The sequence below is a fragment of the Onychostruthus taczanowskii genome, unplaced genomic scaffold, assembly GCF_017590055.1.
Source record: "Onychostruthus taczanowskii isolate IOZ18803 unplaced genomic scaffold, ASM1759005v1 scaffold9, whole genome shotgun sequence".
Lineage (NCBI taxonomy): Eukaryota > Metazoa > Chordata > Aves > Passeriformes > Passeridae > Onychostruthus > Onychostruthus taczanowskii.
In genome coordinates, this window is record NW_024506993.1 from 12,161,910 (window position 1) to 12,185,429 (window position 23,520).

At 37.7% G+C, this 23,520-nt stretch overlaps 1 protein-coding gene across 28 annotated transcripts in view; it reads right to left on the reverse strand.

Annotated features, from left to right (window-relative positions):
• Positions 1–23,520, reverse strand: part of LOC121347181 (sarcolemma associated protein) — an 88,555-nt gene that overhangs the window by 56,014 nt on the left and 9,021 nt on the right. For all 28 annotated transcript variants that reach the window (XR_005954191.1, XR_005954185.1, XR_005954187.1 and 25 more), the window contains exon 2: positions 1,884–2,031. Coding sequence is in view for 16 of the 28 variants with exons in the window: in XM_041425611.1 (XP_041281545.1) it covers positions 1,884–2,031 (148 nt within the window). In the remaining 12 variants the exon portion in view is untranslated. The remainder of the gene's footprint in view (positions 1–1,883; positions 2,032–23,520) is intronic.

Here is a 23,520-nt window from a genome sequence, read left to right on the forward strand (position 1 = left end):
TAATGTATCGTGCTTTGTAAAACTAATATAAAACCACAGCAAATAACTACTACTGGCAAAAATTCATGGCAAGAATTTGCTTACTATGAACTTTCTGCAAATGTTTCCATGAACTGCAATGTGCTGATAAAAGTAAGTCAAGTCCAATTTCCCTTCCAACTAAATCTTAAATAAAAATTGTTTTAGTCTAAATACACTTGAAGAAATTCAGCTTCTCTTAGCAAGGACAGCATCTCATCAAATTAATAGCTCCAAGTTCATTAGATGCAGTGTATACTTTTGATCTCTTCCATGTGTACTGCTGGTATTCATAAATGTTTGCAATTACTGCACATGGAAATATTTTAAATAACTCCCAGCAATTTCAGCTAGGCATCCTGGAGTTGAATCTTTGCAACATCAGTTTTGAGAAGAGTAAAACAATGCGATAAGACCTTCACTACAATGAATCACTCAAAAATCCTACAGCTCCAAAAGCTCTTGACAAAATACCACCACCATCATTACTTAACAATGTTTTCTTTAAACACATTCATTAGCCTTCCTCTGATAGTTCAGATCTGAGAATTACAACCTCGTCTGGCTAAAGACAAAATTCACAAGTAACAGAGCAGGTACCATCTTTACGTTTTGTTCACTTAACGCACTTTATGAAATTCTCCTGTTGTACTGTGGTTTGGTCTGTTGGACTTTGGAGGGGGCCGGTTTGTGAGAGGTTTGCTTTGATGGATATTTTCTTTATTTGCTTGTTTTAAAAAACTTTATCATCAGCCTTCCAATTTAATATTATTCTTTCATTCTTCTCTTATACACTTCTCTTTAAGGATAAGCTCTACGAAGGTCTTGTTCAGAAAAGCAGTAAAGGGGTGATGGCAGTTGACATTTTATTGCCAAATCTGTGTGCTATTGAGTAGGTAGGATTTTACAGAACATGGCCAAACGTTCAATGCTTACAGAAAGCAGCAGACTCATCAGGGAACTTTAAAAAGTCTCAACAAAACTGATTACAGTCTGATACAGACTGTACAGACCATACAGACCAGTCTCCAGAAAGATAAAGAAATGGTTCTTGACATACTACGTAATTTCAAAAGAAAACAGATAGAGGCTGCATTTTAATTAGCACAGATACAGAGCTATTGCCATAATACAAGATCTCCTGAGCATGCATACTGGGAAGAAAACAGCAAGAAAAACAAAACAAATAAATATGCCATCAGCTCATTTGTCAGCTAGCAACTTTTTTTTATTCTCATTTTAAAGTACCTGCAGAAATCAAAATCAGCAGCCAACACAGAAGGAAACAGTGGGTATCCTGAAAAGAATTAAGTTAGCCTGTTTGAAACTTACGCTGACTACTTGATCAAGAAATTCAGGTTCATACTTCTGTCACACTATTAGCTGAAACATTAAGGTTCAAAGGGTTTGAAAGAAAGGTAATTGCAATTATAATAATAAAATCCAAATACAAAAAGCCCAATACAGCATTACACACACATGCTTGTGTTGCATTTTTTAAATTGCTGTAGGTCAATTTAAGTGAGGCAATAGATGAAGACATAGCCCCAGCTGAGCCTCCTTTTCCAGACCTACACTTCCCCTGCACTCAGTAAGGGAAGAAAGTAGGCCATGGAAACAACCCAGTAAAGTCCATCTGGGGGTGTGAGGGTGGAAATAGAGTCTGTGTTTTCAGCAGACATGTTTCTTGGTCAGGTACCACATGGGGCCAGGGCTCACTGCCAGCACAAAGGAGGGAAGAAGTAACAAAAAATCAAACAAGACTGTTTTCTTACAATGGGAATGCCATTTAAAGACTGGATTGTAGTAAGATGTTCCAAATAAATATACTCGAAAAGAAACCAAAAAATGATCCATACCCTTACCTTTCCGCGTGTTCTCCGTCACATCTACACCAAACTGGATGATGTCACCTGACATAATTTCACATGGTGGGCTTTCCTCAGATCCTCTACTCAGTCTCTGACTATTAATAAAGGTACCATTACTACTTTTAGTGTCTTGAAGATAGAACTGCAAACAAACAAACAAAAACAAAAATAAAGTATTTGGGAAAAGTAAGACAAGAAATACAAGCACAAGTAAAATTTTATTTATATAAAATTTATTTCCAGAACATAACAAATGTATCAAACTCTAAACACCCTCATCAGGATGCAACATCTTCCCATCATCAAGAAGTATTTGAATTTGATTTTGAGTTCACATATGATTGAATTCTAGCACACACACTATGCAAATAATTGCTACAAAGTGTGCCTGAACTGCCTGCAATAGAGGATCACAGGTCATTAGCAGCAACACCTTTTGCCACATACATATAACAATTCATATTTAAGTTGGTCAACACACAAGTTCTAACTGCTCACACATTCAAGGTAACAGCATTGCATGACAATCATGCTGCAGAAAAGGCTACTGAAGGAAAACAGCTGGCAAAAGACAGAATTCAGGAATTGCAATAAAAGACCATGGAGAAACTTCAAGAAAACCAACAGGATGCTTTTACTTCTCAGCAATACTAGTTCACATCATTAACTGAGTTTCAAGACTTCAAGTACTTTTGTAAATACCAATCTGCAGAGTTAATTAAATGTTAAAAGCAATTTATTGAATCTGAAACTGCTTTTATGATGCAAGACTTGTAGTCTAAACTTCTGCATCTGAGAAGAGGTTACAAATGAATCACCTAGCAGAAGACCAGAGTGACTGGCTATGACCTGAGCAGTGACAGCACAGAAGAGGTGACCAGAATGCTTCTGCCAGCCAGGTGTAACTACTAGAATGAGTCAATCTCACCACTCCAAGATAACAACAGCTGCTACAGGAAGCTGCTGGAATGGTAGAAATCACTGGCTTCCTGCACTCATAAAGAATCTCATCAAGTCCCAAAGCAGGCATAAGGTTGGGGAAAAAGATGATGTGTTCAGATAAATAAATGTATTTCCATCTTTTTCTTATAAAAGCAATTGACCTTTCCTTTTTTACAGCATTCTCTGCAAAATTTTCCATGTTTTTAATTGTCTCTATTATTGCAGGCCTCAAAAAACCCCTGATACATAGCTCAAAACCACAGTGTCAAGGGGAAAGATGGGTTTTGAATGGAGTGAGAGTAGAGCACCAGGGCTCCTCAGATCTTGTACTGGAAAATGACACCGAATGCATGATATGGATCTTACATGGCATAACCCAGTGGCCCTAAGCATAGAGCTGGAATTCCATTGTGTCACTGGACTCACTAATCAAGGGGAATGCCAGCACAGGAAAGCTCAGGTGGTGTTTGAAATGAAAAGCAGTACGTGAAAGACTTCCCTCCCCCCAACAGATACGCCTTAGATCTTCAACTGAAGGAAAACAGTAATCTGTCACAAGCTGATAAAGATGAAGGTAAGCATACATTACAGGTAGATCAAGAAATTATGACTGCATTCACTATATTAATAATCAAACCCACTCTACTCTAAATAATACTCTCCATAATATTAAATACCATCTATTAACATAATAGTATATCATATAGCTCCTATAAGTTATATGCTTAAAAGCCAACCAAATTAATTAGCTTGTTAATTTAATAGTCTGAAAGTACTGAACCCTCTCATGGTTCAGTGCAGAGGTAATTATTTCTTGCTTCCTGTTTGTTTTCAATTAGCTTTCTTCTTCATTCAAAAATTCTTCTGTTATGAAAAAGTGAGTCACAGGCAAGGAGAAACAAACATGCTTCTGCTTATTTGCTCTTCCCCACCCTTTTCTTCTCTGTGCACATCTGCCTTTTATCTCTCCCAATGTTTTGATTAATCATTGCCCCTTGTAACCACATTTTTGCAGAATCTGCAAATGGGATTCAGACAAGATAGCAAAAGGAAATACAGGACAGTGACCACTGGAGAAGAAGTGCAACAGAGCATCAGCCATACAAAACTAGTAAAACATCGGTAGACACAACATTCAAAGTGCAAAAGGATATTTGTAAACAAATGTCAGCAGAAAATACACACTACATTTACTGATGTCCACTTAAGTGTGTATTTTCTGCATACTACTGAATTGTATTACATAAACTTTTGAAAAAGTGATGCTCTTCAAGTCTTTTCATCCTGTTTGTAAATACGCTTCTTCCTGCATCTAGTAAAGAAGCAATATGAGCCACATGTTAGTAGCTGATGCCTAAGGAGGGGAAAACACACTGCCTTCAAATCTTGCTATAAAGGATTTAGTAATCTTTAATGTAGCCATTCCTCAGGAACCCACTGAGCCAGTCCCTTTCAGGTAGAAAATTCAAATGTTACTTCCATGCTGGTTTTCTCTAGTTCAAATGATCTTTCTCAAAGGTCAATCTCTCCATCCCTTTTGCATAATTACTAAAGCTATCTTCAGGAAATAAAATCAAGTGCAAGCCCTGAAACAAATGTGTCTATACATTAACTAGTACTTGTGGCAGCATACCGGTTTTTCATATGCTATTTAATTATGTGGTAAGCACAGCGGGTTCTCAGGTTCCCAAACCAACACCTTTTACCCAGCAGCTGTGTAACACAGCATCTTCTGTGTACCCAGCACCACTTGTCCTCCCAGCTCCCAGCGCAGCCCAAGCTCAGGCAGCAGTGCCAGCTCAGAGCAGCGATGCCTCCTGCCCTTCCCAGCTCTCGCTGCCGAGCTGTGCCACCACCTGCACTGGCTCAGGCACTTGTTCAGTTACTGCAAACCAGTTTTGAGCTGATGCAAGGTAAACAAGGAGGTGCTCAAGCCAGTGCTGACAGAAAAAATGACAGCATATACTGGCCTAATTATACTTGCTTTTATAATTCACTCTCCAGAGGGAAGTCCCAGCCCTTTTGTACCTCATATTAACAAGTCCAGTGTAGAGCAGAGACGGCAGCTCATGCACATTCAAAACAACTCAGCTTTTGAGGACTGCTGAAGTACTACCACATCCTTAATTCAAGGGATAGCTGTATATATTGTGCCAGTGCTGGTTTCCCCTCCTTTCTTAAAAAAATACAAGGCAACACACAAAGTATCCAAGAAACTTACGCTCCACTATCATAACATTGCAGACAAAAAAAAATCCTAGCCTTTCTTCTTGAGTAATTTATTGTTTATATCCCCTCCCATCTACAAGCCATTAATAAGATCAATTAACTGCAGACATCTTACCAGGCTGCTTCCACAAAATTTGTGAAGATTTTATTTTAAAGTAAAACTTGCAGCTCACCAGTACACACAAACTTCCCCAGTACAGTCCACCTTCCTTAGAAACTACATCATGGAAGTTTCAAAAAACTACAGATTTTTGTTTCCCTGTTTTGCAAGGAATTATGTACTTATTTCACTAATTTAGTATTTATAGTATTTCAAGTTACTCTTCAGTTTTGCAAATGGTACAAATGTACCTCCTCTGCTCTGACCTATGGTGCACAAAAATCACATTCCTTCTTCTAGGTCAATGACTCAGAAGAACATCAACAACCTGCTAAATCAGTTCATATCTTATTTTCATGCAGTCAGATACCACTATGATTTTTCCACTATAACAAATTGCTAGTATTTTCTGAAAGAGAAATAGAAGATTCTTCCGTAGTGACCCCAAACCATAATACAACAAATCTAAGCACATAAAATATGTTAATTCTAACTGATACTAGGAAGTTGCAAATTGCTATGCTCCACGATGACAGATTTTAACCTAACTTATGAAATGTAGGTTAATGTTTTCTTCAAAGTAATAAAACCAACTAGCAATAACAAACCCATTCTGTTTAATGATCACTATTGCAGCATCTTCCAGGAGGCAGGCTGAAGAGAGCTCCTTAATTAGCCTGACAAGTGAGAAAGCCATGACATGTTTTTTTTCCCAAGCCATATACAGGCCTGATACAGGATGAAACACTTTTGAAGGATGACAGAGAAGACAAAATATGGGCTCACAGATGTACAGAAAATCTTGAAAGTAGCACACTTCTTCAGTGATTTGATTATCTGGATTTAATTGCAGTAGAACTACAGGAAGAAACAACTGGCCAGCTTTTTAATACTTCTAATATTTGCGATTACTGTGCACAGCCATCATTTGCCATTTTAATAACACATTACTGCTACTCCATCTAACCCAGCTTGAAACTGCAGTTCAGGGCAATTATTCTGAGAACTACAGCGAGGAAAACTGTTGGAAAACTGAGGCACTTTGTCCAGAGATGTGAGATTCAGTATGTGAAGAGACACAACTTCTACATGAAAAAAATGCAGAAAGAAGAAACTATGACATATAATTAAACCTATTTCAGCCTCTTTCCATAGCTGGATTAATAATTAAGTAAATAAGTATCAAAATGTAGGCTACTGCCTTTTACACAAAGTCAAAAAGTAATATATTTTATGTATTAAATAAATTTTCACTGCCTAAACAACTAATGTAGAAAAAGATGCCCAATTTCAGAATCTCCTTAGTTTACCACTCTTTTTCTCACCTCTTATTCCTTCTGTGAAAGAAGTACACACAATTCCCATGAGCTTCAGGGTCCTGCAATACCTTTGTGGCTTCAGCTTGAACCAGAAAGATTTAAATTATTTTGTCAAATTACGTACTATAACCCTTAAGGAGTTGGCAGCTTCATTTTTGCCATGGTTACCACCACAAAGGGGCAGCAAGGCTATTAGCCAGAGCAGTTAAACCATAAAATACTGCACTTAATGATGAAAGATTCTTCCCTGACTCACACTAAATAATCATTGAACAATTAATGCAGGCATTATAAATGCACCCCCTGAGTACTAAAGCTAATACTCAAAAGCAGGAAGTAAATAGGGATCTAGAAATTAGAATACTTGCCCTGAAGTAATACTTCACTAAGCAATAATGTAACTGAGTTCATTTACTCGCTGCCTGCTGAGAATTCTACCAGGAAACAAAACACCTTGTGCACAAGTTCAACTGTGTAAAGCCAAAGACTTTAAAACAATATATACCACGGTCAAACCTACACGGCCAATATTTGCCACACTGTGGCTAGAAATCTTTTTCTCTCATATTGTTACAAGATTATTTTATCTTATTTGAATTCTTAACACTGACAATTTTCTCATTTTGGGAGCAGCACTCTGCTAGCAGAGTACGCTGTGTAAATCATACTGAATTCCAGGTCAGTCCTTTGGCTGTAAGACAGAGAAGTTCAAATGCTAAATTACCTCCAGATCCAATTGATTTGAGTTCCTCATTCTGGTCTGCTTAGACAGATCCTAAATTCCTTTCCTCTCACTTGCCTAACTCCACCCATCTATCAAGGAAGTAGAAGTATTTGTCTCCATAAGCAAGAGTAATTCACAGGGTGGGGTACATCAAGCAAAATTGCTTTTCTATTTAGTTTTCCATTTCTTAAACACATAGATCTAATAGCTCTTTGCTTACTAAACCCCAGCTCCTTCAACTCAGAAACAAACCTAGTGCATTAACTTTTGAGTTCTCATGAAAACTCCTTTTTAAAATGTTTCTAACTACCCCAGGCAGGCACCCACTATGAAACTAAAAGCAACCAGCTGTGAAGAAAGGGATTTTCCAGTCAGATTGAACAGAGAGAAGGAGCGGCAGTTGGCTTTTCAGGGACTATAAGTATTGGGTTTCTCAAGTGAAGCAAAACTTACTAGTAGTTTTCAGTAACTTTTCTAAAAAATAATAAACTTTACCACTTTTTCTATGAGTAATAAAATTTAAAACAAGGATTGACATGCTTTGATATCGCATGGGACAAAAAAAGTCACTGTGTTTTTAACTCAAAGTGTAAGCCTAATGTAAATCCTGCTACACTGATGAGAAAAGGTTACAGTCTGCAGCTATTCCCAGGAATCCAATGCTATCCTTCCAAATTTGCCACTAGTTCAAAGGGGGAGAGGGGAAAGGACAGCAGGGAATATGCTAACCAAGTTGTTCCTTTGTCTGTTTACACCTCGAACTTTTGTTGTCTGTACTGCCAGGACAACCCTGCTGGTTACTCATACCTGTTGTCAAGCAAAGTAAACCATGCCAGTAAAAGCAGCTTTGTGCCAGCGTAACCGAGCCTGGGTATAAACACAGCTTGGCCTTTTCAGATGCATTATTTGAGGTGCTATAAAATATTAATCTCTGTGTTCCTTGCCATGCCCTGGTTGTTCAAGTGCTTTGAAGTTCATTATAGGTCCTGTCACTCAGCTTAACTTTCGGGTGAGTGGTCAGCAGACTTGGCCTGAAAAGGACACGGACTATGACAGGGAAGGGAAGATGAATGGATTTGTGGGGAGGACGAGGATTCACCTTAGGTATGCAGAAAGGCAATGCCCAGCACTGAGAGACACCAACACTCACTTAACTGTGCATAAAACATGTTTGGCTACAGCCCTGAGTTGCTCTAGTGCCTTCCTCAGTAGCAAAATGTCACCTTTCTCAACAGAACAAAGCAAAACGTTCAAGATGTACCCGCGAACATTTCAGCACAGACTTTTTTTGACAATGCTTATTTTAACTGCTGACTTTTACAGATACACTTACACCTATCAGAACTTTAAATTCTGGCATATTAAAATCATTAACAAAAAAAGAAAAAGCACAAAAAAAGTATGTTTGCAGACTTAATGCCACCTCCTAGGTGTTGCGCTCATTTAAGAATCACATTTACTTTCTAAATCTTTATTCAAACCACACATTTGCTAGTAGTTGCAATTCAACTTACTCATCTGAAGGTGAAAAGCTCAGGACTCAGGGTTACTATTAGTCAATAGCTCTATACTATTCTTCAAGTAGTTACAGATAATCTACTCTACATCCAAAAATTCAGAAAGAGGATATCAGACACTTATTTTACAATGATTTTTGATTGTATTACGAAGTGGTCTTTATTAACAGAAAGGCTACTAAAAATATTAAACAATTCTAATTATTCAGCTTCACAACTAGCTACACAGATCTTAAAAATATGCTATTTAAATAGTGCGAGCTTTTTTTTCAAATATAATTCTCAAACAGTATTGTTGCATCTTCCCAAGTAATTCATACTTAAGAGAATGACAGAAGATGGATAAGTTTAAGTGTAGGACCTCAAACTAAATCACAGTCCAAGTTCTTTAGTTTAAAACAAAAGCAACAACTCATGCTCACATTTGAAAATTTTTGCATCTTTATGAAAATGAGGAGAAAAATCTCTACTGCTCGTGTCCAAATCTGAAGTTCTCTGTATTAGGAGACAACTGTCTCAAGCTGAATTAAGAAAATTGAGGAAACCATGACCTACATCATCCTTGCTTTCATGAAATAGAAAAGTGTAATTGTGGGTTCCTTGGTCCAGGAGAGACACAAAGCCCCTGGAGCAGGCCCAGCAGAGGTGACAAAGGTGATGAAGGGACTGCAGCATTTCTCTTATGAAGACAGACTGTGGGAGCTGGGAGCACCTCGAGAAGGGACACCTGAGAAGGGACCTCACCAACATCTGTCTGTATCTGCTGGGAGGTGTCAGAGGATAGAGCTGGGCTCCAGCCTGTGGTACCAAGCAATGGGACATGAGGCAATGGGCAGAAACTGATGCCCAGGAAGTTCCACCTGAATATGAGGAAGAACTTCTTTACTCTGCAGTGACTGCACATTGGAACAGGATGCCCAGAGAGGCTGTGGAGTCTCCCTCACTGGAGATATTCAGAACCATCTGGACACAATCCTGGGCTGCCTGCTCTCAGATGACCCAGCCTGATCAGGGAGGCTGGACCACATCACCCACTGTGGTCCCTTCCAATCTGAACCATTCTGTGATTCTGTGAAAATGTAAAGTAAGTAAACAAATTGCATTACAATTTCTGAATCCCTCAACATCAGTCAGTGCAGAACTGTATGAACATCACTAATTCACTTGCAGACTGCTTTTATTCACTTTAGTTTTGAAAGGAACTATCAACCGTTCAAACACCTAAAACAAGAAAATGTCTGAAAACACCCATTAGTGTTATGGTTATACAGGGAAAGAATCCTTCATATAAGATGATAAATATATCATATAAGATGATAAATATATCATATATACCAGTACTGAAGTAACAGATTAAACTGAAAACAAAGCTTTTATTCTGTGATTGTGCACTATGACTGTGCACAACCAATGTGAATGGAAGCATTATCACAAAGGATGGCTCCCCTTGCTAACCTATTTACCTTCACCCTCCTTCAGCAGAAGTGGTAGCATTCAAGTAACACACAAACTATTTTCTAGAAACAAACATTTCAAGCCTAACTTGACAGTTGTGAAATTAACACCTCACAGTAATCACATTCCATAATGGAAAAATGTAGAACAACACCAAGTCACAGAAGAACAAGTCCTGGACACTCCCTATTATGCTGTAAGGCCTCCCCAAAATTCTGTAGTTAGTACACTGTGGTAGAAGACTTATGATGAAGGATATGAGCAGAAGCAACCCCATGCATGACACAAAATATTCATTCCTCTTCTAAATAAAATTTTCTGCAGGAAACAGAAAGTGTGGAATGAAGTGACTGCAAAAGGTAGAAGCTGCTCATGTACCAGGGTCCCAATCTATTCTCCAGATTATTCAAATAATCCAAAAAGGCATTCACTGTCAAAAGGAGAAGAATGACAAGACAGATACTCACCAAAAACTTCAAGCCACAAAATGCGACACCACCATATAAAAATAGATCCCTCTCTACACATCAGTGTCACTAATTTTGATGCAAAAAGCTATTTTTAAAAAGAAGAGATGTAAAGGAAGAGTTCTAATTTACAAGTAATTTGGTTTATATATAGCCAACTGACTTGCTACAGTGTCACCATAGTTACTAATTACTACTCTTTAGAATTAACTTTTGTCCTCACAGTTCACAAAAATTTCTAAGTATCAGACTTTTGCTGTAAGTGCTGTATGGCTTCAGGAAAGCTAGAATAATTTTATATTTATTCTCTTTTCAGCAGAATGAAAGCCTGTCCTTTCACATACATCATGCTTTAAAACTTTTGTACATGAATCACAAAAGAGAAGAAGAATATTAACACTTCCAGAAAATATGCAATTCCATTCTGAATATAGACAAAGCACAAAAGTTTCCACAAGAAACTACCCAATTCAGTACTAGTTATATACAAAATTCTCGAGGAAACTGAATTTTCAGCCTACATGAAAATTCTCAAATACTATTTGAATCCCACCCTGAAAATGCTGAGAGAATTTTAAGGTACATCATTGCTTTAACTGCAAAGCTAAAATACATTCACAATAAAGTACAGTCAACAGAAAGCTTCCCAGGAAATGATTATTCACAGATCTTCCCAAGATGCTCAAACTGACTCATTAGAATACTAAAACAATATAAAAAGAGACTTATTTTGTCTTACTGCTGTCATAGATGACAATATCTTACATAACACCCAGAGACTTTGAAAAAACTTTTCCTGCTCCATATTAAACCACTGACTTGTGCAATGTACTCATAAAACCAGTAAAACGTAGATAAAAACAGGTTTTTAGAAGGAAATTGTACTTGCAAAGAAGTTTCCTGCTTTGTTTCATTAAAGAAGCCTAGCCTCTTGTTACACAAGACATTTGTACAGCCACATATCAGGTATCACTGTGACACCAGTGATTACTTTGTATAATTTAGATCAACTTCTATCATCACATCAAACATGGACCCTGGGGAAAACATATGGCCAAGGTGACCTCCTGAAGTTTCACTTAATGCTACTGTGTTCTTTGTATTAATAAATTATGGAAATAGATTGCAACTTAATGCACCTTTAAAATAAAGAAATAAAACACTCTAATAGGCCATTATCCAGAAATCCAGGCTTCTTCAGGCTAATTACTTCTAAGTGTAAAATATTGCTGAAATACTCATCAATCCTGACACCCTTATAGGAATACTTTCCTACAAAACTAGACTGAAAGCTAAACACTATTATTTACTCTAACAAATGTAATGAAACATTGGCAACATGGCACACTCAAACTTTGCAATAAGTAAAGTTAACTTGCTCTCAACATGTACAAATTCCCTAAGACTGTATTTGTAGGACACAGGTATCCAGATAAAATAAATAAACTCTGTAAAGAGCAGCTTAATTTCTTTTCAAATACACGTTTCATACATGTTTCTAGGGGTTTGTAATGTATTATTGCAATTTACTCTTACCTTTAGGAGGCAAAACCACCCATATTTTGCACTAGTGAAGAACACTATGACTATTCAGAAAACAAAAATTTTTATTCTTAAATTCACAATCAAAAAATGGTTAAATTTGATAGTTAACATTCTTTGGCCAGCCTAATGAAGTGCAAGAACAAAATAAAATATTGTTTTGTCTCTGACTACTGCAATGAAAAGTATGACAAAGAGAGAGGTTTGTCCTGTTTGGCCAGAGCTTTGCTCTAATTTAAGAGCAGAGGTAAGGCATACATCTCTCCTGGTCTTTGGATTTTAACTGACCTTATTAGAACCTTACATAAACAAAAACTAAAATAAAATTTCTGTAACACCAACTAAAGAAACCAAATGAATTGTTTTTATGGCAAAACATTGAAGAATATCCAGAAACTACAGAAAAAAAAGAAAACAAATGAAAACCAGATTTTTTAAAAAGCAATCTTGAAATACTATCAGCATCTGTCAGTAAATACTCAGAATGAGAAATCCAACACCAACATTATCCATTCTTTCTGCTTCCTCAAGAATCTTGAGCTAACAAAGTAACTAAATAACTAGGAAAAAATTAATTGAAAGGGAAGTTTTCCTTAAGAAAATTGCACTACTGAACTTCTATCAGCAAACAATTACATTTTCATTTGCAAGCAAATTGGAGAAAAACCACAACAGAAGGCAAGATTACCAGATACTCCGCCAGAAGAGAAGTACTTATACCAAAGCAAAAGATTATGAGGCAGCTCCTTAGTTTATCAGGAAACTCCAACTCCCAACACAACCTGATGTTTCAAGGCAGGTGCAGAACTGCAAAAGCTTCTTAATTGTCTTGCTACTCACTGCTAAGTAGCTAAATTAGTTAATCATTACATCAAAGCTCCTCTACTCCTGGCACAGAAGAATCACTTTTCACATGCTGACTTTACAACTTCTTAGAGAGTAAAGGGAGTTGCTGAAACTATTTCAAATTATTTCTCATTTCTACTCCTTCCACACAAGGCACTGTGTTTACCTCCTATCATTAATTCCATACTGCTGCTGGTTCATGGCAGAGAAAACTCCCAGTGATCACACGTTCAGATAAAGAAAAAAACCTGTATCAGATTTCACAGATACCTCTAAATGCAATGCAGCAGTGGTTTGGTATTATCTCTATATGTAAAAACTCTCAAAATATCCTGAAAAATTTAAGAAAGTTCCTCCCTTTTATTAAGGGACATATTCCATCTGAAAGGACTTGTCTAATATCACTACAGTATTTTATTTTTTTTTTAAGAAACATCTGCAGCAGGCCTCGTTAATTCACCTCTCCTCTGCACAAAGCAATGTTGGCTTGCTTTCTGCCATCATCTGCTCCTGAACTATTAATTCACACAGCACAAGTGACACAAGGAAAATAATGTTCAGCACATTGCTAAACTACAGCTAAAAGGCCCATGCTGAGGATAAACTTAAAGCTACTGTGATATAAATTCAAAGCAGCCAATAAAGATGCAAAAGTACAAGTCCTAACTGAAGGCAACTGCCTTAGTACAAATGACACTGCTCTAGTTTTAATCATGTCAAACAAGATATTTTTGTAAGAGGTCCAAACCACAAGTATTACCCAAATAGAGTGTAGGGAGAGTTCACTACACAGCTCCTCATACTGAAAACAACAGGTCACCGGAGCAACACGCTCCTCCTTGCTTTTCCAAAGACTTGTCTGCATCAAGGGCAGACCAAACCGTAAAAAAAATTACTAAATTTAATTTCTTTTCATTCTGTGTTTTGAACTTCAGCATTCCATGCAGAGAGCAAATGCAATTAACTGGAAACCAAACACCAAAAAAGAAGCTCTATCCAAAGATGGAAAATTCATTTTCCAGCACAGAGGAGAAATCTGACAATTGGGAGTTTAGTATTTGTACTCAAGGCATTGCCAAGCCATACCTCCAACAAAGTGAGAGCGAAAACATCCTGGGAGGAGGCTGTATTTATTTGCAATGCATTCCTGGATCAGGACTTTTAAAGCAAGTAGTAATTAAATACTGGCATTCATGAACAAAGGCTTATTTATTCTGGTGCTCCTTTGAGACCAACAATTCCACAATAAAGAAAAAGATTTATTTTAAACTTAATAAATCCACATATGTAGATGGATCAGCCAGCAATGGGAGAGAACGTATGAGCTGATTTTTCATAGGCAATTTTACAGAATATTCATAATTCATGTCTTTATCTGTGTCCTACTGGCTTCAAGACAAGGGGCAATCTTCTCACAGGTTCATGGCAGAACCAGCCCAGCAGAGGGATGGGCAGAGGGCAGATAAGGAGTTCAAGGATCTAGTAACTGCAGGACCAAACATGGTGACTCACAATTCACATGTCTTAGTCAAGGGCAAAAATCTCATGCATGGTACATTGGATTTACAGATTAGACAGGTTGCTAATACGGCAAAACTTGTCTGGTACAGCTTTCTACACCGACGGAAGTATTTTGCTGTTTTTTTCCCCTAGTTATTTTCCATCAGGGTCATCAAGGATGTTACACTCGTAACACCTGCGCCCATGAATGTGATTCTTCAGACAAGCTAAAAATAAAAAATTGTACACACACAAAACAACCAGTAACCCAAATCTCTTAATTTCTTTGTCAATAGAAATGCACCCAGTACACCTCAGTGCCCGTGACCAATCTGCCAGTGGGCATTAGGAGCAGGGGAACTGCAAAGTACTGCTGGCAATCCTACACCCTTTCAGCTGAAAAGCCTGAGGGAGTGGTCACCCAGACCTCTGAAAATTCATTATCAAGCTTTACAATTTTTTGTACTAAATATACCATACTTTCCTCTAGAACACAGACAAAAATTTTCAAAATAAAAAAAAAGAATGTCTTTCTAGCATCAGAGGTTCTAGACTGTCAGTCTAAGAAGAAACAGCCTTCCCCGATTATTCAATTCTTTAAACCACCATAAAAAGCTTCCCAAATCCCTTCCCTAAGCATGAAAATGCCTTTTCCATTCACTATTTAAAGCTGAGTTGCAGCCACTAGAGGGCAAGGCCACGATACACAACACACTGCCCGGGCTGGGTAATGTAAAACCAGTGCCACAAAAAGCAGAGCAGAGACTACAGCTGAACATGGCTTATACTGATGAAGATTTGGTTGTTCAACTTTTTTTTTTTTTTAATACTGAATTTTCCATTAATTATAGGAATATACCCACATATTCTGTGGGTTGCCCAAAATATTAATTCCATCTTTAGAGTCTAAAGCTTCCCAAACAAGCAACTTCTGTGCTTCAACATCCACGTTAACAATTCTCATACTTCTCAAATTTTAAAATTAGGTTTCTCAACTTCAGGGTTCTTGATACTGAAATTATGCAAGTTACTGGAGTTCTATCCAGAATAAGCAAGCATAGGTAAAAAGCAAAATGCTGTCAAAGGCTTTTCCCATTAAATATAGAAATTAAACTTCCTAATCAATGGTAAAAATTATCTAGCTAGAAATTTGCCATATGCTGCAAAAGAACCGAAATTAACACGCAGATTTCTTCTGTGTCTAATCAGCATTTTAAAAAATATTGCTGTTCTGAGAACAGTTAGGCTTTTTCTGTACAAAGATCACCCTTTTTTGAAATGCATTCTTGACATTTAATGTATTAAATTCCGCTACAATTCATTATCTATGCTCTTAGAAGAGCAGAAAGCAAGGTCCAGAAACTAAACCAAACCAGGAAAATGAGTCATTTACTGAAAGACAGAAACCTGAACTGACAGAAGGACATATACTAGAAGCCCAAAACAAAAACATTTAAAGAATTCTTTCAAAATTTATAGTCCAAACAGAACATGGAAGAGCTCAGGAAGCTTGTCATTAAAAATGATGACACTTAATAATAGTGGCACTGTGCTGGTACTGTGCATGAAATCAGTCCCATCTACACCGGCCCATCTACTCCATGGAAAAAAGGCATCTGTACTGTGTATCACCAAAACAGATGAGCCCTCAAATTAAGTTCACATAACATTCAAACTGCACTCCCAGCATAAAACCAGCCTTCCCACAAAAAACATGTTTGCTGTTAAGTAATAAGCTTTGACATTCCAAGAGCTTTGTCATCTAAGCTTAAATTTAATGCAGCTGTAGACAAGATTACACTTTGATTAAAGGAAAATCAGCAAGACTTTTACACTACCTATAATTAGTCTACTGTTAGTACAAAGTTTTAATAAACTTTAATTAGAATTAGATGCTATCCAAAGCTTGTTTCAAAGGAAAATAGGTTGGGCCACTGGGAATTGGCAGCATTAACAGCAACAGGGTTAAACACAAGTTTAAGAGAAACATGTGTGTCCCTATTTCTTCTTTTCAATTTTTTGGAAAAAGATTTTCTTCTGCAGCCAAGTAGTATACTCGGGTCTTAAGCAAATACTAGGCATATCAAACACAGTACATGATGCAGGTTGGTAGAATGTTTCACTGGATTATTACAGCTTTGCACTGTTTAATAAAAGAAAAAAAATTTAAAATCCCAAACAAATCTGTGACACTTTTGTTAGATGAATTTTCAAGTGTTTACCAGAAAAAGCATTTCACAAGTTTGCCCAGCCAGCCTTAAAACAATTAAGATGTTATTGTTAGAAACAGAACATGAAATTTGTAGACAGATCAGTAACAGCTCTCCTGATTGCTTATACACAAATTCATGTGAATATCCACCGAAGTTACACAACCTAAGCGATACAGGAAGCAAGTAAAAGGCAAGGCCCTCTCACATGAAGTGCCTTTCCACATAGCTCTCGATAGTAGGCAGGAATTAGTCTGTCTACCACAGACTTGGACAGAAGTAAGCTGGTCCTCCTCCTACTTGATCTCAAAATTACCTGCTGCCTCTGCTGCCACCTGACAGCAGCTCCTCGGGGCTGAGCAAGCCGCTGTATTTGAGACACTCTTAAATGACAGACGGCGGCAGGGCAGTACCGTACACACCACCCCAAGCCTTTACAGATCTCTTGGCTTCACTGCACTGCACTTTCCTTGCCTGCACTCACAATCTCCCGTCGAGGTTTCCAGAAAGTGTCAGCAGTCAGCTCCCTGCTTTCTTCTCTCTGTATCTCAAATAGCTTTCACCCCACCAAGCTCCCGCATTCACAGCGGGTCTCGCTGGGAGCAGTGACATCTCACAGCAATTACGGAAGCACGCCCTGTGCAGTGCACGGCTGCTGCGCTCTCCTTCCCGACATCTGCCTCGAGAGCTGCACCACAGGACACCTCCAGCTCTGTCCCTGTTTATGTGTGCTGGTTTCTTCTGGAATAGACAAAACACTCACAGACAGAACACTCACAGGTGGAACTGAGTGTAGACCAGTCCCCTTCCCAGCAAGCAAAGCACACAAGGGACTGGAAAAACATCACAGAATATCCTGTACTCCTTCAACATTCAACAAGGTACCTTAGAAACACAGGGGTGCTAAACTTCCGAGCTTCAAGTATATTATTTAATTCTTAACCTCTCATGGGACAAAGTGCATTTTTAGTACATTTACTTGCTTCTCTTGAGCTTAAAGTATATTATTTAATTCTTAACAACCTCTCATGGGACAAAGTGCATTTTTAGTACATTTACTTGCTTCTCTGTCTCTTAAAATTAGTTCAAGTCAGAAAAAATAAACATGTGCTCTTAACAAAGGTGCCTCATTTACCTTGTTAGGTTATACTTTTCACACTTAATTCAAAACTGGACAACTTGAGCAGCTTATCTACCTTGTGACTGCACAAACTGGATGGACCTGCCAACCTCCAGACTCAGCAGCTGAGTGTCTCCAGACTTCCCATACCATCCACTCATCCAGTGCCAAGCAGAACTAATGCAAAGCATGACACACTATCATCAGCCACCACCCAGCAGCTTTCTGCCACCTGTTTCTCAACCTCAGTGTTTCTTAACAGGCACATCAGGAACCTTGATATTTTCTTCACTTCCCTTCAAAAGGTTTAGCTTGAAAACTTAAATACCAGAAACAGCAAACTAGTAAACAAAAAAACAAAACAAACAAAAAACCCACAAGAAGTCACAAAGTCACTTTATTCAACCAAATAATGAACTTAATACAGAAAAAAAACAATTACCATTAACTTTAAAAGAAAACTACTAGAGCTTTTACATTCTGCAGATATGAAATTATCATTGTCACTTCAAGGATAAAAGCATTAATCTTCACTCAATATCAATTAAAATGCAAACTGAATTAGTAGATTTCTTCATGAAACAACGTATTCAAAACTACATTAAGTACGAAACAAAGTATTTTAGTTGCAACAGGAGCACACAAATGCCAAGTATTTCCATGCTGCTATTTCAACTTAAACAAAACCACCTAGTGAACTCTAATAGGGAATCCTCTCATTAACAAGTCACAATTAAAAACAGGTGAAGTTCTCAACAGTAAGTGTCTCAAATATGACAGAGAGACAGCACACTCCTCACTACGAACAGTTTTATATAAGGGGCTGAAACTATTTTTCCTAAAATCTTTCATAGAAGATCACCCATCTTCCAACTAAATGACTAGTTCAATTTAAGAAAATAAAATGTCTATCTGCTCTGGAAATACTTCACTACAAATACAGCTCCTTACAACTGCCATTCCTGCACTGCTCATAACAATGGCTCTTTTCAACATGCTAAGAATATTTTAATAGAACCTGAGAGAAGTAAGCATTTAAAAAAAATTAAATACTCAAACAGCATAACACAGAAAATTGTCAATAAAAAGCTTTGTTACCTTAAATGATAACTGTAATGTTTACGATCATTTTTCAATAGCGCAGAACTCTGCTTTTTGAGCACCTGTGCCTAATGGTACAAGTACATTTAAAAAGGAGAAGTAGCAATACATGTTTCCTGTTGGTTTTTCTTTTCTTTTCTTTTTTTAAAAGGGTGACTTGCAATCTAGAGTGTGCAATTGTGACTTCAATTGCTCTTCAGTTTCAATATTCCCTTCCGCATCACTTGATCCATTTGTAACACTGATTACCTTGTCTCTATCCCATCCTTGCAGAATTTCTCATGCAAACTCCCTGGTGTCTTCAGTGCTCTTCTCACCCAAGTGTTTATCCCCAGCATAGCCTCAGTGCTGGCACAAAGTTCACCTCAACAGTTCTCCAAACTGACTATACAGATGTGCTTCCTGCCCTCACAGCAGCTGAAGGCCACTTTCCATGGCTACCAGCTCAAACCAGAGAAAGTGACCTGAGAACTGGTTGCTTGTATTTAGAAAGAATTAAAAAGAGAAGCAGAGAAGTTTCTTCCAGCCTTTCCTCTTTCCCCTGATTTCCCTCTGTCCCGCCTCTAAACTGACTTATGTCTGACTGCTCCATCACCATCTGTACTCAAAGCCGCTTGGACACGAGAGGAAGGCAAGGTGCACAAAGCTGGAATTTTACCACTGCTGTTTGCACTCTGCAGCAAGAGGAAGGCAGCATTTGGGATTACCTATAGATGTAATCCAGTGGAGAAGCATTGTGAAAAACAGGTAACTCTTAAAAATCTGCAATTCTTTTCATCCCAAAGTGTGAAGGATGACAGCACTGACAGAGGACAGACAAAAGAGCTGAAGTCTAATTTTAGTTGTTTTAAGAGTAGCCCAAGTGTCAGAATCACAATGAGCAGGATAGGATGAATGATGGACCAGTTATGCAGAAGAGCTCACCTGGCATCTAACAACTGGTTTAGAAATATTCAGTGTACCCACAACCTTTTCTGCCATAGATTTGTTCTTATTACTTCAGTTTTGTCAAATACTTTCCTAAGAACAGTATTTCGCAGAACATTTTATTTTTCACCTTCTCAACCAGAAAAAAAAGGGAAGTTTAATTCCAACCTGAATATCATATTTTCTAATGGTAATATACATACATTAAAAAAGAACGGAAGTTACTACCCAGCATTTGACAAAAACACAATACAGAGATGAACTCCCTGCTACAGAGGCTTTAGGCCTCAAGAGGATCAGCTATTTGAAACAAGGAACACCCTACTCTGATGTTGGGGTTCACTGTGCTTTTTTGCTGCCTATTCCATTTCACTATTCCTGTTCAATTAAATTACTGCCCTAATGGTGGCAAGTGCATCATCCTCTAAATGAGCGCTACCACCAACATTTTCAGAAACACGTAGGTTCAGTGACCTTGGATTTTCTAAAACACATTTTCACTGCACAGTATAAGCTGACAAGATTTTTTTTCTGTGCTATTTGCTATAGTTGTTCTGTCAAAGGTACTAGAAAGCACAGAGGAACACAAATTGATAGCGAAAAAAGTACTTCTGAATTGGAGCAAAATCCTGTAAAAGAGCAGAACTGAAACTGAAAAGCAAGAGTTCTCTCTGAATTGCAGCTCTGAGTTTTGCAGCAAATAACAAAGACTCTATATTCCACCACAGTTTTCAAAATGCAATTTCTCATTAGCATTGTGGGAAGATGCAAGTCATGCAGGCTTTCTGCTGCGGGACATCTTTAACAATTCTACCCAAGCAGAAAAAACCTGTTAACACCTTTATAAAGAACAGTCATCCATGTCTGTTCTCCAGAACATAACGCTCTAATACTTGAAAAAAACTAAACAACTCAAGTTATTTAAATGATAATGTTCTCAAAACTTTTAAGTTTTGCTGCATACACTGCTAGCATGTTAAACAAGTATGTAAATTATCATAATTCAGACATTTAAATGATAATACCCTTACTATGCCTCAAGTGTAGGCAGGTATCTTAAGTGTTTTACACGGTAAACAAGCCACATTTAACTGAATTTACCACTTGTGATTATATAAAATAAATATACAAGACATTCCTGTCATCATAATCCTTCTTGAAGCAACGTCACAGAACTCTTTCCAAAGGCTTGTTTATCAAAAGAGATAAACTTTCTCCTCCCTCTTTTAAACAGCAAACAACACTCATACTTCAAAGGCTGCATTAGAAAGGCAAGTATAGCTCATACTCTTCCAAATGCTCAGAAATACAATGCATGAGGGAAATAAGGAGTTCACCTCCACCAGCCTAAGTTTCCACAGCATATGGACAAGCCAAAAGAACCCTGCTAAGATGGCCCTCAGACCTGCTCATGGACACAACTGATAAAAGTGCACTCCTGACAGCTGTTTGAGCAAATGTAATGTACCTAACACCTCTGTGATTTTCTAGTAATTTATTGCTGGTATGCTTTTCTTCCACTGAAATGGGACATTTCACCAAGAATTATTAAAAGCACTGACAGAAATTCTTCTGCTTTGGAATATAATAATAATAACTACTACTATTACTACTATGCTAGTACTTAATGAGCAAAATGAAGTTTAAAAATGCCAAGAAAGAAACAATAATGGGGAAAAAAGCCCTAAACAACTGGAAGATGCTCCATCCCTGGAACAGTTCAAGGCCAGGCTGGATGGCACTCTGAGCCACCTGGTCTAGTGGGAAGTGTCCCTGCCCACAGCAAGGGTGTTGCAATTAGAGGATTTTTAAAGTCCCTTCCAACCCAAACCATTCTGTGACTCTCTGACCAGTAGCAGGTTGGTCCTGTCCATTCAATGTATCATCTCTAGTTTTATGGAAAGGAAACCCCAGAGCAGGAGTTATATGGGTCAAAAATAACAAAAAAGACTGAATTGGCCCATTTTTCATATTTGATTCAGTATACTCACTAAAGTCCTTTCTCATGTCCTAGCAATTATACTGTCACTGCTAATATTAAAATTTTAAAAAGTTGGCCCCTTCCTATGTTCCAAAATATTTGTTTTTCTTGTGACTTTTTTTACCACATTATTTGAAAATTCAAGCAGAACTTTCCAAAAGTCACAACCTGTTTTCAGATAGAAGAGACTGTACCTGGAAAGCTGATTTGCCTCTTCTCTTCTTCTTTATGTCTCCACTATCTCTCCACTAAATAAAAATATTAAACATGATTTTATATATTAAATATAGCCAGCTTTGAAATAAAAATGCATGTTGACTGTGTCTGTAAACACAAACTTCAAGGTTAAAACATTTTCTGTCCATATATGATCATGAATTCACATTTTAGAATCCTGCCACTACAAGTGTCCCATGAAAAAGAATACTTGGGACATCCCAGCATGAGTGTAGCAGTCAAAAAAAAAATACCTCTTCCAAATGTCTACAGGTATAACCAAGCACTTATTATTTCTGAATAATACTGTCTGAAAAGTTTTGGTCTGAACAAGACAGAATAGTCTCCACTGAGCTTTGCTCACTTATATAAGAACTGTCTGAAGGAATATTGAAAGCAGAATGGTTTAACATACTTTCTAGATTTGAGGCAAAACACCAGCAAGCAGATCCAGCCACTGAAATCATGTTGCAAGATTACAGGTACACTAACATTAGACGCAAAACTACATCTTCATAAAAGGCTTTAAAGGATATTACAAAGCAATTATTTACAAAACAGCAATTATGATGCAAAGATGCATACAGCAAGTTTAAACCATATCACACATCAAAGAAAGTACAAGTTACAGATCCCAAAATAGAGAGTAGTAGTGATGAAGATCCTTTAGTATTAGTTTATAAAACCCAGATAATCATCTAAAATTTAACCAGCAACACTTATCCTGGGAAGGCTCAACATTAAGCTGCATGGGACAGGAAGGAAGGAAAATGAGCACACTTACTTTTGATAACCAGAGGAGACCAAAAAACCCCTCTTACCTGCACAACTACATACAAAATTATTCAACTGCAGGCACATTCACACTGAGCTGCGAAGCAGGCGAAATCCCAGAAGAAGGTGACCTAAGGAGCCCCCAGGAATGCAATGTGGATGTCCCAGAGTGGCTCAGAGAAAGGACAAGTGTTGGTGCAGTGCTTTGCCAACCTAACCCTTCCCAAGCCCACTTCTGGAACATGGGGTCAGGGAAGGTCAATCTGGAGCTAAAATGCAGATCTGCACTCAACTGATCAGGAAGCAATATGCTGCCACAGGACGGATGTACAGTCTGTGCTGATCTCAGTCAGTGAGGCAGCATGCCTACGGAGATTCAGGATCAAAACATGCACTTTGAAAGCAAGGTTGTACTTGGGTAATGCATTTGTTCAAGCACAAAACCTCCAGAAACATTTTCTTCTTTGTCTATGTGCAAGTCAGAAGTTATCTAAACACAGCACACATACTTTTAACTTTCTAATTAAGAGTCATTCATAAATGTAACCAAAGATCAGAATGACGCCATGGGTAAAGAGCATTCAAATAGACTTAGAACATCCACATGCCTTTCTGTGTTATAGGTAACATATTATTAATATAAATAGCACCCTATCACTTA